The following is a 13,872-nucleotide window of genomic DNA, read 5'->3' as shown; positions in this document are numbered from 1 at the left end:
CTTAGCACAAAGGATCCAAGTGCATCTAAGAGTGGCGCCTCAGTATCTCCCTTTTATGTCTGACCTAATAGAGTGATATTCACACTCATCAAAGTCATGAAGGCAAGAAGGAAACAACCACGCTAGAAAAACAGCTGAGAAACGGATCACGTTACGTATATGAGGTTCTCGTTGAAACGCTTGCGGAGGTTGTCGACAAAGGCAGATTCGCTGGTATATGCGTCCAATAGCACAAAATCCTGAACCCCGACCTTGTCCCGGGCAGTCAGCGCCCCTTCCATGTGCAAACGGATGTGTTTCCTCCTCACGTCTTCTTTCTACGGGAAACAGAACATTCTTCAGCAGCTCTTCTATTTGGTAATATCTATTACACGTCTAATGCATGGAAATAACAAGATGCTAAACCCTGGGATAGTAGAGCCAGCATTAACTTATGCTGTCTTCACTTAGAGTTTACAATATGGTTGGGGATACGAGATCATAATCATAAAAAATAGGAAAAACAGCAGCTGACAGGAACCAAGTATTTACCGTTAGGTACTATTCTAAACGCTTGACTTGTGCTGTTTCTTTTGATCTTCTTTCTGACCCTATGAAATACTATTACAATGCCCATTCTACAGATGAGGAAACTGAGGCATAGGAATGTCATAAGCCATACCCCAAATCTGCCAAAAGATGGAGCCAGAAAATGAACCTAGACAACATACCCAGACTTGTTTTCCTGACAACCATGTACTCACTACATGTTTTTTTAAATTAATGTTTCCTTTATGTTGATCAGTCAAGCTTGAATTTTTTTTTAAATTAACTTTTCTTTATTTCAATAAATGTTAATTATGTAAACTCACTTTGTAATTCCCACATGAGTGATGAGGAGTTTGGGCCAGAAAGGGAAATTCTTGCTACAGAGGAGTATTTAAGGAAGGATAAACTTGGAGTGTTCCTCTCCAAGGATGGGCTTCAGACGTCACTGGAGAAGGTGTGGCTACAGCCCATTGGATGGCAAAGAATCTCACCAGGATACCAGGGCCAGAGCTGGTTTGGTCACTGGGCAGGCACCAGGAATGACCTTCCTGAGCACAGGCGCTGCTGGATGGGAGACTGTGGAGGGGGCCAAGGGAATCAGACTTCCAGGGCTCAGGCAAGCTGCGGCCAGAGGGCAGGTGTGCGTTGGGAGAGGGAACAGAAGTAGTTATGACGCCTGGAGTGTGTGATGTCTTGTCAGGAGGGCTGTGACAAAGTGGTCACCAGGCCCTTGGCCAGAGCTGTGAGGTCACTGATGGACTATGTGCTTTGGGCACACAGTTAGTGTGTGTCCCCCCCAACATACCACTGTGCAGCAGAATGTACAGTCTGAAAACAAGAGAAAGCAAAACATAGTAAAGGACATCAGGAAGAGAAGCCGCCTGCCTTTGCAACGTCCCTCCAGTGCCCTCTAGTGACAAAAATGACATTGTGTTCACTTTAAGGAGAAATGCCTGAAGCGTACAGTTTGTTATTGCTCAGCAGGTAATGGAGAGTGAATTTGGATCTGAGAGGCAATAAATTGACAACTGGTACATATGGATATGCAAAGGTCCTAGCATAGCCAAAGCAATCTTGCAAAAGAAAACAAAGTTAGAATAAGACTGTGTTTAATAAGACTGTGTGGCAATTGATTTTCGGTAGAGGTCCCAAAACAATTCAGCACAGAAATGGAAAACGTTTCCATCCAATGGTGCAGGAACCACTAGATATTTATAGAAAGAAAAAAATTGCAGTTGCGTGTGGTGGCTCACAGCTGTGATCCCAGCACACCGGGATGCTGAGGCGGGAGGACTGCCTAAAGCCAGGAGTTGGAGACCAGCCTGTGCAACACAGGGAGACTCCCATCTCTACTTAAAAATACATCAATATAAAATAAAAAGAAAGTAAAAATGCATCTCAGTCCCTTTATTATATTACACTGCACACACACACACACACACACACACACATAACTTGAGATGCATCTGAGACCTAAATGCAAATTTAAAATCTATATAAAGCTACTGGAAGTAAACAAAGGAACCATCTTTGTAACCAAGGGAAGACAAAGTTTTCTTAGATGACAGCCAGGAAGAAATAATAATAAAAGACACAAAATAAGAAATCTGACTTCATCAAATATAAAGTTTCTCATTAGAAGACGTGGTTAAGAAAATAGGCAAGTCACAGACCAGCAGAAAATATTCACAAAATATATAGCCGCAAAGAATGTGTATCCAGAATAAAAGCATCTACAGTCCAATAATAAAAAGACAAACCCAGTGAAAATTTGGCAAAAGACTTGAATAGACACTTCACAAAGGAGGAAAGACAAATTGGCAATACACACATAGAAAAATGGTCAACATTTTGTTAGTCATCAGGGAAACACAAATTAAAACCACAATGAGATACCACCAGAACAGTCAAAATTAAAAACACTGACAACACCAAATACTGGTGAGGATGCGGAGCAGACAATTCTCTCACACTGCTGGGAGGAATGCAAAGAAAATCACTTTGGGAAAAAGATCTGGCAGTTTCTAATGAAGTTAACCATGCCTCTGTTCTTTGATCCAGCGATTCCACTCCTAAGTATTTACACAAGAGAAATGTAAACATATGTCTACAGAAAGACTTGAACATGAAGTTCAACTCATGCTCAACTGTATTCAGAATGGCCCCTAACTGGAAACAATCCAAATCCCCATCAACAGGAGAATGGCTGTGGCCCATCTGTACAATAGAAGGAGGACAGCAATAAAAGAGAAATAACGGGTACACGCAAGAGCATGGATGACTCTCACAGACATTATGCTGAGTGAAAGAGCCCAGACACAAAAGAGTCGTACTGTAGGATTCCATTGATATAGCACTCTGGGACAAGCAAAACTAATCCACAGTGAAAAATCAGAACAATTGCTGTCTAGTTGGGGAGTTGTCAGGCAAAGGATATTTTTTGAGTGATGGAAACATTCCATATCATGATAGGGCTGTGAGTTACATGAGTGTATCTGTTGGTCAAGATAAATTGTTAAAATTGTGTGCATTTTACTATATGTAAAATTTATTTTTGAAAAAGAACCATAAAAAATAAGTAGGGAAGAGGAGGAGATTGGCTGGAGGTATGAATGTAAACGGAATGGCAGAATGTTAATTGTTAAAGCTAGGTGGTGGATAGAGGGGGATTTATGATACTATTCTGTTTACTTTGTATTAATTTGAAGCTTTCTGTGAAGAAAAGTTTTAAAAAACAGAATGGCCACCAGATGTCTCCCTACACTAGCCAAATGGAGCTAGAAGAGCCCTAATCACTAGCAACCTAACATTCAAAACAATGCATTTAGATCAAACAATATTTTAGTGATTTCAGGCTGGGCATGGTGGCTCATGTTTGTAATCCCAGCACTTTGGGAGGCCAAGGCGGGTGGATCGCTTGAGCCCAGGGGTTCGAAACCAGCCTGAGCAACATGGTGAAACTCTGTCTCTACTAAAAATACAAAAACTAGCTGGGTGTGGTGGTGCGTGACAGTAGTCCCAGCTGCTTGTGAGGCTGAGGTGGGAGGATTGAGGATCGCATGAACCTCAGGAGACTGAGGCTGCAATGAGCCATGATTGTACCACTACACTCCAGCCTAGCCAACAAAGTGAGACATTGTCTCAAAAAAAAAAAACCACACACACACACAAAAAACGTAAAATATTTTAGTAATCCCAAATATTCCCATGCTGTACCACATATAGCATAGCAAAATGATTAAGCATAATGATTAAGACTTTGGAACATGAGCCTTTCCAAGTTCAAATCCCATTTCTGTTGCTTCCTGGCAGTACAATCTTGGGAGAGTCCCAAGTCTCTATTTCATCTCTATAAAACGGAATTATAATTGTACTTACCTCAAAGGGTTGTCAGTTTCACCAGAACCATGTAAAGCACATGGAACCATGCCAGGCACAATTTAAATTCAGTAAGTGCTTGCTTTTGTCATCATTAGTATCAATAATCCCGATTATTAGAAAGAGAAACACAGTAAAACAAGTCTGCTGATTAGGAGTCAATGAGCTCCTATTAAATTGGAGGTGTCTGGAGCTGCACCCACAAATATTACTGTAGTCAGGTTGCTGCAGGCGGAGGATGCGGAGGTTAACCAAGCTTCCTTCTTAGCCTGGTCCTAAGGATGGGAGGGTGGTGTACTCCTGCAGTCAGCCTAGGAACTGATGTGACTTGAAGCCCAAAGAAATTTGACAAAACCTTGTAGATTAAGGAACATGACAACGATTTTTAACTTGCAAGGGTCAAAACACACTCCATTCACTTCAGACTAGAGTTTTGTTTACTGCAATATTTCAGTTCTAACACCTCGATTCCGTTGTCTGTTGATTTCCAGTTATCTTTTAAAGGACGTGGGAAAATGAGAATGTCCCAATAAGATTGACATGGACCGTCAAAGGGATGAATACTGGGACATAAGGGAGAAGGGTAATCAAGAAATTGGAGTGATTCAGCTTTGACCAAAAAGATGACTAAGAGACTCATAAAGAGAGCATTAAATCCAGATTAAATAAGAGGGAGGAAATTAAACATCTTCAATTACACCTAAGAAAATTAAATTAAATCAAATTAAGTTACATCGAAGAAAGAACTCCATCTTTGGGGTGATAAAACTGTGGAGGATCCTAACTGTGCATATCCAGATGCAGGGATCACAGATTCTACCTGTTACAGGGTTCCAGCAGGTACTGTGACTGAGTCAAGCTGCCAGGTGATGGGGACTGGGTTAGACCCAGGAATGAAGGGCCATCTCTGGTGTGTAGCTACTGTCTGGCTCCAGCTGGTTGACGTCATGCACAAATATAGGGCCTCTGTTGCCAGAACTTCCAATTATTTAAGTCAGAGGTTTAGAATTACATACCCAGTCCTATCATACAATTTACCCTTGCAGGACACTATCTTGCAGCCTCTGCAGCAAGCCACTCTTTGTCTTGGATAGTTTCAACCTGTCACTCATCTAAAAGCAAGGGATTCAAGGAAACACTCAAACCAGATCCATTATTTTAGAAGTATCATGTACTCAGTGATGATCTGATCGTCATCTACATCATCTAATGCTTGATCCAGTATGTGGAGTCAGGGTGGAGAGATGACAGGGAGGCCACAATATGTGGAAAGGTGGTGAGATGCCATGGTAGAGGCAGAAATGCCTGCCAGCTATTCCGTGGGCTTCCCCACATTTACAAACTCCCTTGCAGTTAGGTGGAGTTGCTTGACTACTTCCGGCCAACTGGCCGTAAATAGAAGTGACGTTTGTGCAAGACCCTTCCAGTGTTATTAGAATTTCTTTGATACTGCAATGACTAATAATTTTTCTTGTTGAATGGACAAGCCACAAGATCAAAACAGCCTGGATTCCTGAGCCATCACATAGAAGAGAGATATCCTGAAGAGTCATCCAGACCCACAGTGGACTTTGTGTACGCAAGAAATAAACTCCTGTTATGGGAAACTTCTGAGTTTTGGGGCTGTTCGTTATTGTAGCTGAAGGCTGCTTATCCTGACTAATACACATGTGGAACAGAACTTTTCCACTGGGAGGACAGCAGTTTGAATGTGAGCCACAGTTCTTGCATGTTAAACTTGGCCAGCTGTTTTGGCTACTACCCTAAAGTTCTGGGGGAAGAGTAAGGGCTATTTTTTAAGGGGAGAAGAGGGTGGATGAAGCTGTCAGCCATGAAGCTGTCAGTTTTGAATTTTATTTGAAATGTCAAAATCCTTTGTTCAAGGGAAATGTTATAAGAAACCTTAATATGTAAAATTGAGGAAAGCAGACCTTTCTGATTGAAGTAGTGCGTGAGAGTTTCACTGGGTTGCCCCACAGAAACATGGGAGAGGTTCTGGGGAAAACCTAGGGCAGAGGAGAGTTTGCAAACCACTGCATAGCCCCTGAGACTTTATTGCCCAAGCACCATCATTTGAGCACCTCCTTCACATGTATGGTCATTATCTGTGTACCGCCAATACTATTTTTTAATTTCATATTTTCCTTGTATTTTAAATATATTTATTTATATATATAATTATTTTACTTCATATTTTCTTTAAGTGTATTTTTCCTGTAAATATATATAAAGATATTTTGAAAAGTTCTCATACACAAAACTAACAAAAGTACAACAACCTCAATATACACAGCTTCAACAATGAACTTATGCCTTTCCCTATTCCAGCTGTGTTTCACTACTCCCCCAGCACTGGATTATTTCGAAGTAAATCATAAAACATTATATCGCTTTATGTATAAATATTTCAGTAGGTATCTCTAAAATATAGGAACTCTAAAAATATATATGCACTTATATACCTATATGTAATCACAACACCATTATCATAAAGAACACCATAATAATTCCTTAATACTAATTATAATACCCAATGTTCAAATTTCTCTAATTTTTTATCTTTTACAATTGATTTACTCAAATCAGGATTGAAGCAAGGTCCACACATTGCATTTAGCCAACGTGTCTCTCAAGTCTCTTTTGTTCTAGAGGTTCCCTCCATTTCTTTCTTGCAATTTATTCATAGAGAAAATTGGACAATTTGTCCTGTAGAATTTCCCACATTCCGGGTTTTGTTAATTGCATTCTGAAGGCGTCCTTTCACATGTTTGACTTTCTCCTGCATTTCCTGCAAACTGGTCGTTTGAATTAGAGGTCCAATCAGATACAAGATTGATTGGTTTTGGCAAAAAAAAAAGACTTCATAGGCAGCGTATTATACTTCCAGAAGGAGACACAGGAGGGCTGGCGATCTTTTCAGGATGTCAGTGTTCTCTGACACACAGTGCCCAAATCCACATTGTCTTAGGAGTTTGATATTCCAGTTCTATCAAACCTTCTTCATTTATTAGACAAGACTGTTCTATAAAAAGAAATTTCCCTTATTAACTATTTGGTTGCCCTGTGGTATAGTTTGTAAGGGAAAGGCAGGATAAATGTTTGTTATGCTAGTTTTCAGAATAATGAGTTGGTTCCACTGCATCCTCCCAAGGTGACAATGAGTTTTTAATATCATTACAAATTAAAGGCTTATATGTATTGGTTGTGTTTCATGCCATGATAGTTAACCTTTTTTTTTTTTTTTTGAGACAGAGTCTTGCTCTGTTGCCCAGGCTGGAGTGCATTGGCATGATATTGGCTCACTGTAACCTCTGCTTTCCGGGTTAAACCAATTCTTGTCCTTCAGCCTCCCGAAGCAGCTGGGATTATAGGCATGCACCACCACACCCAGGTAAGTTTTTGTATTTTTAGTAGAGATGGGGTTTCACCATGTTGGCCAGGCTGGTCTCGAACTCCTGACCTCAAGTGATCCGCCCACCTCAGCCTCCCAAAGTGCTGGGATTACAGGTATGAGCCAGTGCGCCCAGCCGACAGTTAACAGTTAACATTATTGATGCTCAATTTATCCCACATTACGCCAGTGGGAACCTATCAAGTAGGCTCTTGAGTAATTTTTAGTTTAATTAATTTATTATTGTTATTTTGGAGATAGGATTTTTCCTCTGTCATCCAGCCTGAAGTGCAGTAGTGCAGTCATAGCTCACTGTAATCTTGAACTCCTGAGCTCAAGCCATCTTTTCTCCTCAGCTTCCCAAGTAGCTGAGATTACAGGTGCATGCTGTCACACCTGAGTGATCTGAGTCCTTCTGATATGGCCTTGTCTTTATGAGCTTTCTTGCTTATCAGGATGCCAAGTTGTTTCAAAGCTTACTTATTTTCAACCTAGACCTTGAATCTGTCATTTCTCCAATGAGCTCTTGTTGCTTTGAGTGGGTAGGTGGTAGATACCACATTCACACCCTAGGAGTGCTCATTGCTGCAGGGTTGATCATTGTTTCTAGACTTTTTCAATAGCACAAGAAAGCATTTTTAAAACAAAATACATTGAGTTTATTCTGAATCTATCAATTTAATATAGAATGAAGAAGTTTGAACTTAACCTTAGTTTTCTGAGACAGAGTCTCGCTCTGTTGCCCAGGCTGGAGTGCAGTGACATGATCTCACCTCTCTGCAAACTCTGCCTCCTGGGTTCAAGTGATTCTCCTGCCTCAGCCTCCCGAATAGTTGGGACTACTGGTGTGGGCCACCATGCCCGGCTAATTTTTGTATTTTTAGTAGAGATGGGGTTTCACCATGTTGGCCAGGCAGGTCTCGAACTCATGACCTGAAGTGATCCGCCCACCTTGGCCTATCCAAATTCTGGAATTACAGGTGTGAGCCATCACACCCAGCCTTAACCTTAGTTTTCTATCTCTTCTCCTTTCTCCCATCCAAAAATTCTATTTCAATGACACAAGCAATGTTTCATTGGCTTTATTAACAATATACACACAGCAGTCTCAAAATAACAATACCAACACTGTCACCAGTGTGATTACTGAAAACCGTCTGAAACTTTTTGAATTCTTTATCCTCAGGGTAAACCTCACTGGAATTGTAGAGACACATTACTGTGTTTTTTAGGTTCCCTTGAAATAGTCAATCTCTCTTTCCACGCTAGCAACCAGATGCACTTTTTTAAAAATTTAATTTTATTTTATAAGTATGTAGAATATTTAATGATGCCAAGGAATAAAATAGAGCATATTCAAAGAACTAGCTCCTGTCCTTACCCTTTCCTCTCCATTCTCTTCCTCCTCCTGTAAACAACTATTTTTTAAATGTTAAAGTTGGTCCGGGTGCAGTGGTTCTCACTTGTAATCCCACACATTGAGAGGGTGAGGTAGGAGGATCACTTGAGGCCAGGAGTTTGAAACCAACCTGGGAGATAAAGTGAGACCCTGTTTCTACAAAAGGTAAAAATGAAATAAAAATTTTAAAAAATTAAAATACAGGTGTGGTGGCTCACGCCTGTAATCCCAGCACTTTGGGAGGCTGAGGTGGGTGGATCACGAGGTCAAGAGATCGAGACCATCCTGGCCAACATGGTGAAATTCCATCTCTACTAAAAATACAAAAATTAGCTGGGCATGGTGGCACGTGCCTGTAGTGTCAGCTACTCAGGAGGCTGAGGCAAAAGAATCTCTTGAACCCAGGAAGCGGAGGTTGCAGTGAGTTAAGATTGCGCCACTGCACTCCAGCCTGGTGACAGAGTAAGACTCCATCTCAAAAAAGAGAGAGGAACAAAAAAGGTTAAAATTACTAAAAGAGTTTCTTTTTTAAATATAAGCAATTTAAATGTAGATTTGTTTTCCTCCTTTCTTAGGCAAATGTTTGCAAACTACACATGCTATTTTTCAATCTTGTCTTTTTTGGAGCTCACTTGGGAGTTGTTTAGAGAGATATTCCTCATTATTTTTTAGAGTTGCAAAGTATTTCATTATTTATGCTTACTATATTGTAGTTTACTAAAACAATCCCATAGTGAGGGATCAAAAGTAGCCTCTCTCTGATAGAAACTGACAGAAAGCAATGGCAAAAAACCCTCAATAGCACATAGAAAATGAAACACCACAATCAACTAACACAGGTAGACCATTGCACCTAACAACTGGAGTGTATACATTTTAGTTCAAAAGCACATAGAACTTTTTAAAATGGACATTCCCAGCCATAAAGTAAATCTCAAGTTTCAAAAGATTGAAATTCCACAGAGCTGAATCTGATCTAGCCCCTAAGTCAGTGCTGTCGAATAGAATCTTCTGACATGATGAAAATGTTTGGCAGCTTCACTGTTCAGTACAGCAGCCACTAGCCACATGTGTGGCCTTTTAGCACCTGAAATGTGGTGAAGCTGCGGAACTGAAATTTATATTTCATTTTAATTCATTTAAATTTACATAGCCATAGGCGACCAGTGCCTAGTACTCAGGGAGCACAGGTTTAGATCTAACTTCCAATTCAAAGGACAGTAAGGAATGGAAAAGACATTAAACAATGCTGTAGTATACCATCACCTAAATCCAGACTGGGAGATGGTACAGGAAAATCTAGCTAGTTTCTTCAACATTTGTTGAAGAAAACTACAAGGGAATCTATATTTTAAAAGAGATAAAAGAAGAAAATGCAACTCAAAACCACAATGAGATACCACTTCACACCCACCCCATCCCTCCTTCCCTCTCTCTCTTGCTTCCTCTCATACCATGTAATCTCTCTGCATGCTAGCTTCCCTTCACACCTTCCACTATGAGTAGATGCAGCCTGAGGCCCTCACCAGTGAAAATATCAGATAAGTGTTGGCAAGGAAGTAAAAAATTAGAACCCTCATCCATTGTTGGTGGGAATATAAAATGGTGCAGGTTGGGCACAGTGGCGCAATCCCAGCCTTTTGGGAGGCCCAGGCGGGGGCTTGAGCTCAGGAGTTTGAGACTAGCCTGGGTAGCATAGTGAGACCCCATCTCTACAAAAAATGAAAAAAAAATAGCTGGGTATGGTGGTGCACACCTGTGGTACCATCTATTTGGGAGGCTGAGGTGGGAAGATTGCTTCAGTCTGGGAAGTCAAGGCTGCAGTAAGCTGTGATCACACTACTGGACTGCAGCCTGGGCAAAAGAGTGAGCCCTTATCTCAAAAAAAAAAAAAAAAGAAAAAGAAAAAGAAAAGAAAATGGTGCAGCCACTTTGGAAAACATTCTGGTAGTTCCTCCAAAGGCTAGACAGAGCTACCATATGACCCAGCAGTTCCACTCTTAGGCATCTACCCAACAGAAATGGAAACATGTCCATGATGTGGTGATGACTGCACAACTCTGCAAATATACTAAAAACAAGTGAATTGTACACTTTAAATGGATGAATTATATGGCATATGAATTAGATCCCAATAAAGCTGTTATTTTAAAAAAAGAGATGAAAAAGGGTTTTCAATAATCACAATGTATGGCATCGTGGTTATGTTTTTAAAAGATTCTATATCACTTAGAAATAAATACTGAAATAGGGAGGAAGTGACATTGTGTCTGGAATTGTATCAGAGTAACCTGGCTATGGGAAATAAGTGGGGAAGGAGGTAAGACATCATTGGCCCTGAGCTGATTATTATTCTGGTGGTGACAGTTACTAGGGGATTCATTATATTATTCTTTCTACTTTTATACAAAGCCTATTGGTTGCATGACATATAGAATGTTTATTTTTCATAATACATATTTAAAATGTTTCACAATAAAGTTAAAGATTCTTTAGGAATAAATCTAACAAAAGATATATAAGACTGCTATTGGAGAAAATGATAAGACATTATTGGATAAGCAGAATTGATAAAGCCATAGAGGCAGAATGCCAAATTCTTTGGTTTGGATATGGTTTGTTCTCACCAAGTCTCATATTGAAATGTGATCCCCAGTGTTGGAGGTGGGGCCTTCTAGGAGGTGCCTGGGTCATGGGCTCCATCCCATGGATCTCTCATGAATAAATTAATGCCCTCCCTCAGGGTGAGTGAGTTTTCACTCTATTTGTTCCTGCAAGAGCTGGTTATTTAAAAAGAGCCCATCAAGTGATACCTCCACCTCCTCTCTCTTGCTTCCTTGCTCACCATGTGATCTCTGCACATGCTAGTTTCCCTGTATCTTCCACTATGAGGCCCTCACCACGTGCAGATGCCCACTCTTGAACTTTCCAGCCATCAGAATTGTAAGCCAAATAAACCTTTCTTTCTTTATAAACTATTCAGCCTCAAATATTCCTTTACAGCAACATAAAATGGACTAAGACAGCAAGAGATGGTGGGAGGGAACATGAGTGGAAACTGCTTAATGGGAAGATATTTTACTTTGGAGTGATGGAAATGTTTTGAAACTCTAGAGAGGTGGCGGCTGCACAATATTGTGAGTTTACAAAATGCCACTGAATCTGTTTACTTTAAAACAGTTAATTTTACATTATGTGAATTTCATCTCAATACATTTTAAAGGGAAACAATTAGAAGAAATTAAAGAACAATAAAAGGGTATACCATATTCACGAATGGAAAGACTCAGTATTATAAAGATGTTATGTTCTCCCACACTGGTCCTTAGATTCAGTACTGTCACAGTCAAAATCCCAACAAGTTTAAGTAAAACTTGACAAGCTGTTTCTGAAATTTTTGTGAAATTGCAGAGGACCAAGAATAGCCAAGATAATCTGTGTGCAGAACAGCTTATTGTTGTCTGATGACTTGCTCTACTAGTTACCAAGCCATACTGTAAAACTACATTAATCCAAATAGTATGTTATTGGTAAGGGGATACAAAGATACCAATGTAACAGAATGGAGAGCCCAGGATCAGATCTACAAATAAATGAACACTTTATGTTGACAAAGGTAGCAGAACAGAGCAGTGAGAAAAGGGCAGCCCTTTCAAAATATCATTCTGGGACATTGGGAGGTGTGGGCAAAAAAACTGTATGCCTACCTCACACCATACAGAAAAGTAATTTTCAGTGGATTAAAAACCTAAATGTGGCAATAAAAAGAAAGGAGTACTGATACATGTTACATGGATGAACCTTGAGAACATTATGCTAAGTGAAAAAAGCAGTTACAAAAGGACAACTACTATATGACTTCATTTATATGAAATATCCAGAACAGTGAAATCTATAGACATGGAAAGTGGATCAGTGATTACCAAGTGCTAGGCAGTTTGAGGTGACTGCTAAAGGGCGTGAGATTTCTTTTCAAGGTGTTAAAACGTTCTAAAATTGGCTGTGGTGATGGTTGTGCAACTCTGAATAAACCAAAAATCTTGAGGTATCTACTCTAAATTGTATGGTGTATGAATTGTATTTCAGTAAAACTGTTACCAAAAAAAATCTAAATGTGAAAGGCAAAACTATAAAGCTTTAGAAGGGAATCTAGAAGATATCTTCATGGCTTTGGGGTAGGAAATAATTTGTTTCTTTCCATTGATTGATTGATTGAGACAGGATCTTGCTCTGTCGCCCAGGCTGGAGTGTAGTGATGCTATTATAGCTCACTGTAGCCTCAAACTTCTGGGTTCAAATGATCCTCTTGCCTCAGTTCCCCAAGTAGTTGAGACCACAGGCACTCACCATCACACCCTGCTAATTTTTGTATTTTTTGTAGAGAAAGGGTTTTGCCATATTGCCCATGCTGGTCTCAAACTCCTGGGCTCAAGTGACCCACCTGCCTTGGCCTTCCAAAGTGCTGGGACTACAGATGTGATCCACTATGCCCAGCCAGGATTTCTTCATAATTCACATGAAAAAGCATCAACCATAAAGGGAATGATATACAATCTTGATTACATTAAAATTGATACATTTTGTTTATTAAAAGATATAAAAAGAGTGAAGTGCAAAGCTATGGAGTTGGGGAAGCTATTTCCAACACATAAAAAGGATCTAGAAATGAGTAAGAAAAATCAAACCGCTCAATCTAAAAATAGGATGGTGGCAAACAGGTATTTTATATAAAAATTGAATGGCTGGCCGGGTGTGGTGGCTCACACCTGTAATCTCAACACTTTGGGAGGCTGGGGTGGGCAGACTGTTTGAGGCCATGAGTTTGATACCAGCATGGGCAACATGGCAAAATCTCATTTCTATAAAAAATAAGAAAATTAGCTAGGTGTGGTGGTACATGCCTATAGCCCCAGCAACTCAGGAGGCTGAGGTGGGAGAGTAGCTTGAACCTGGGAGGTGGAGGCTGCAGTGAGCCAAGATTGTGCCACTGCACTCCAGCCTGGGCAACAGAGACAGATCTTTTCTCAAAAAAAAAAAAAATCAGCCAGGCATGGCTGCTCATGCCTGTAATCCCAGCAGTTTGGGAGGCTGAGGCGGGTGGATCACCTTAGGTCAGGAGTTTGAGACCAGCCTGATCAACATGGCGAAACCCCATCTCTACTAAGAATACAAAAAT

At 40.3% G+C, this 13,872-nt stretch overlaps 1 protein-coding gene across 6 annotated transcripts in view; it reads right to left on the bottom strand.

Annotated features, from left to right (window-relative positions):
* Positions 1-13,872, bottom strand: part of MYO1H (myosin IH) — a 99,496-nt gene that overhangs the window by 57,763 nt on the left and 27,861 nt on the right. For all 6 annotated transcript variants that reach the window (XR_012420598.1, XR_012420599.1, XM_045365895.3 and 3 more), the window contains exon 2: positions 156-317. Coding sequence is in view for 4 of the 6 variants with exons in the window: in XM_045365895.3 (XP_045221830.1) it covers positions 156-317 (162 nt within the window). In the remaining 2 variants the exon portion in view is untranslated. The remainder of the gene's footprint in view (positions 1-155; positions 318-13,872) is intronic.

Source organism: Macaca fascicularis, chromosome 11 (assembly GCF_037993035.2).
Source record: "Macaca fascicularis isolate 582-1 chromosome 11, T2T-MFA8v1.1".
Classification (NCBI taxonomy): Eukaryota; Metazoa; Chordata; class Mammalia; order Primates; family Cercopithecidae; genus Macaca; species Macaca fascicularis.
This window is presented reverse-complemented; position numbering and strand designations above follow the sequence as displayed.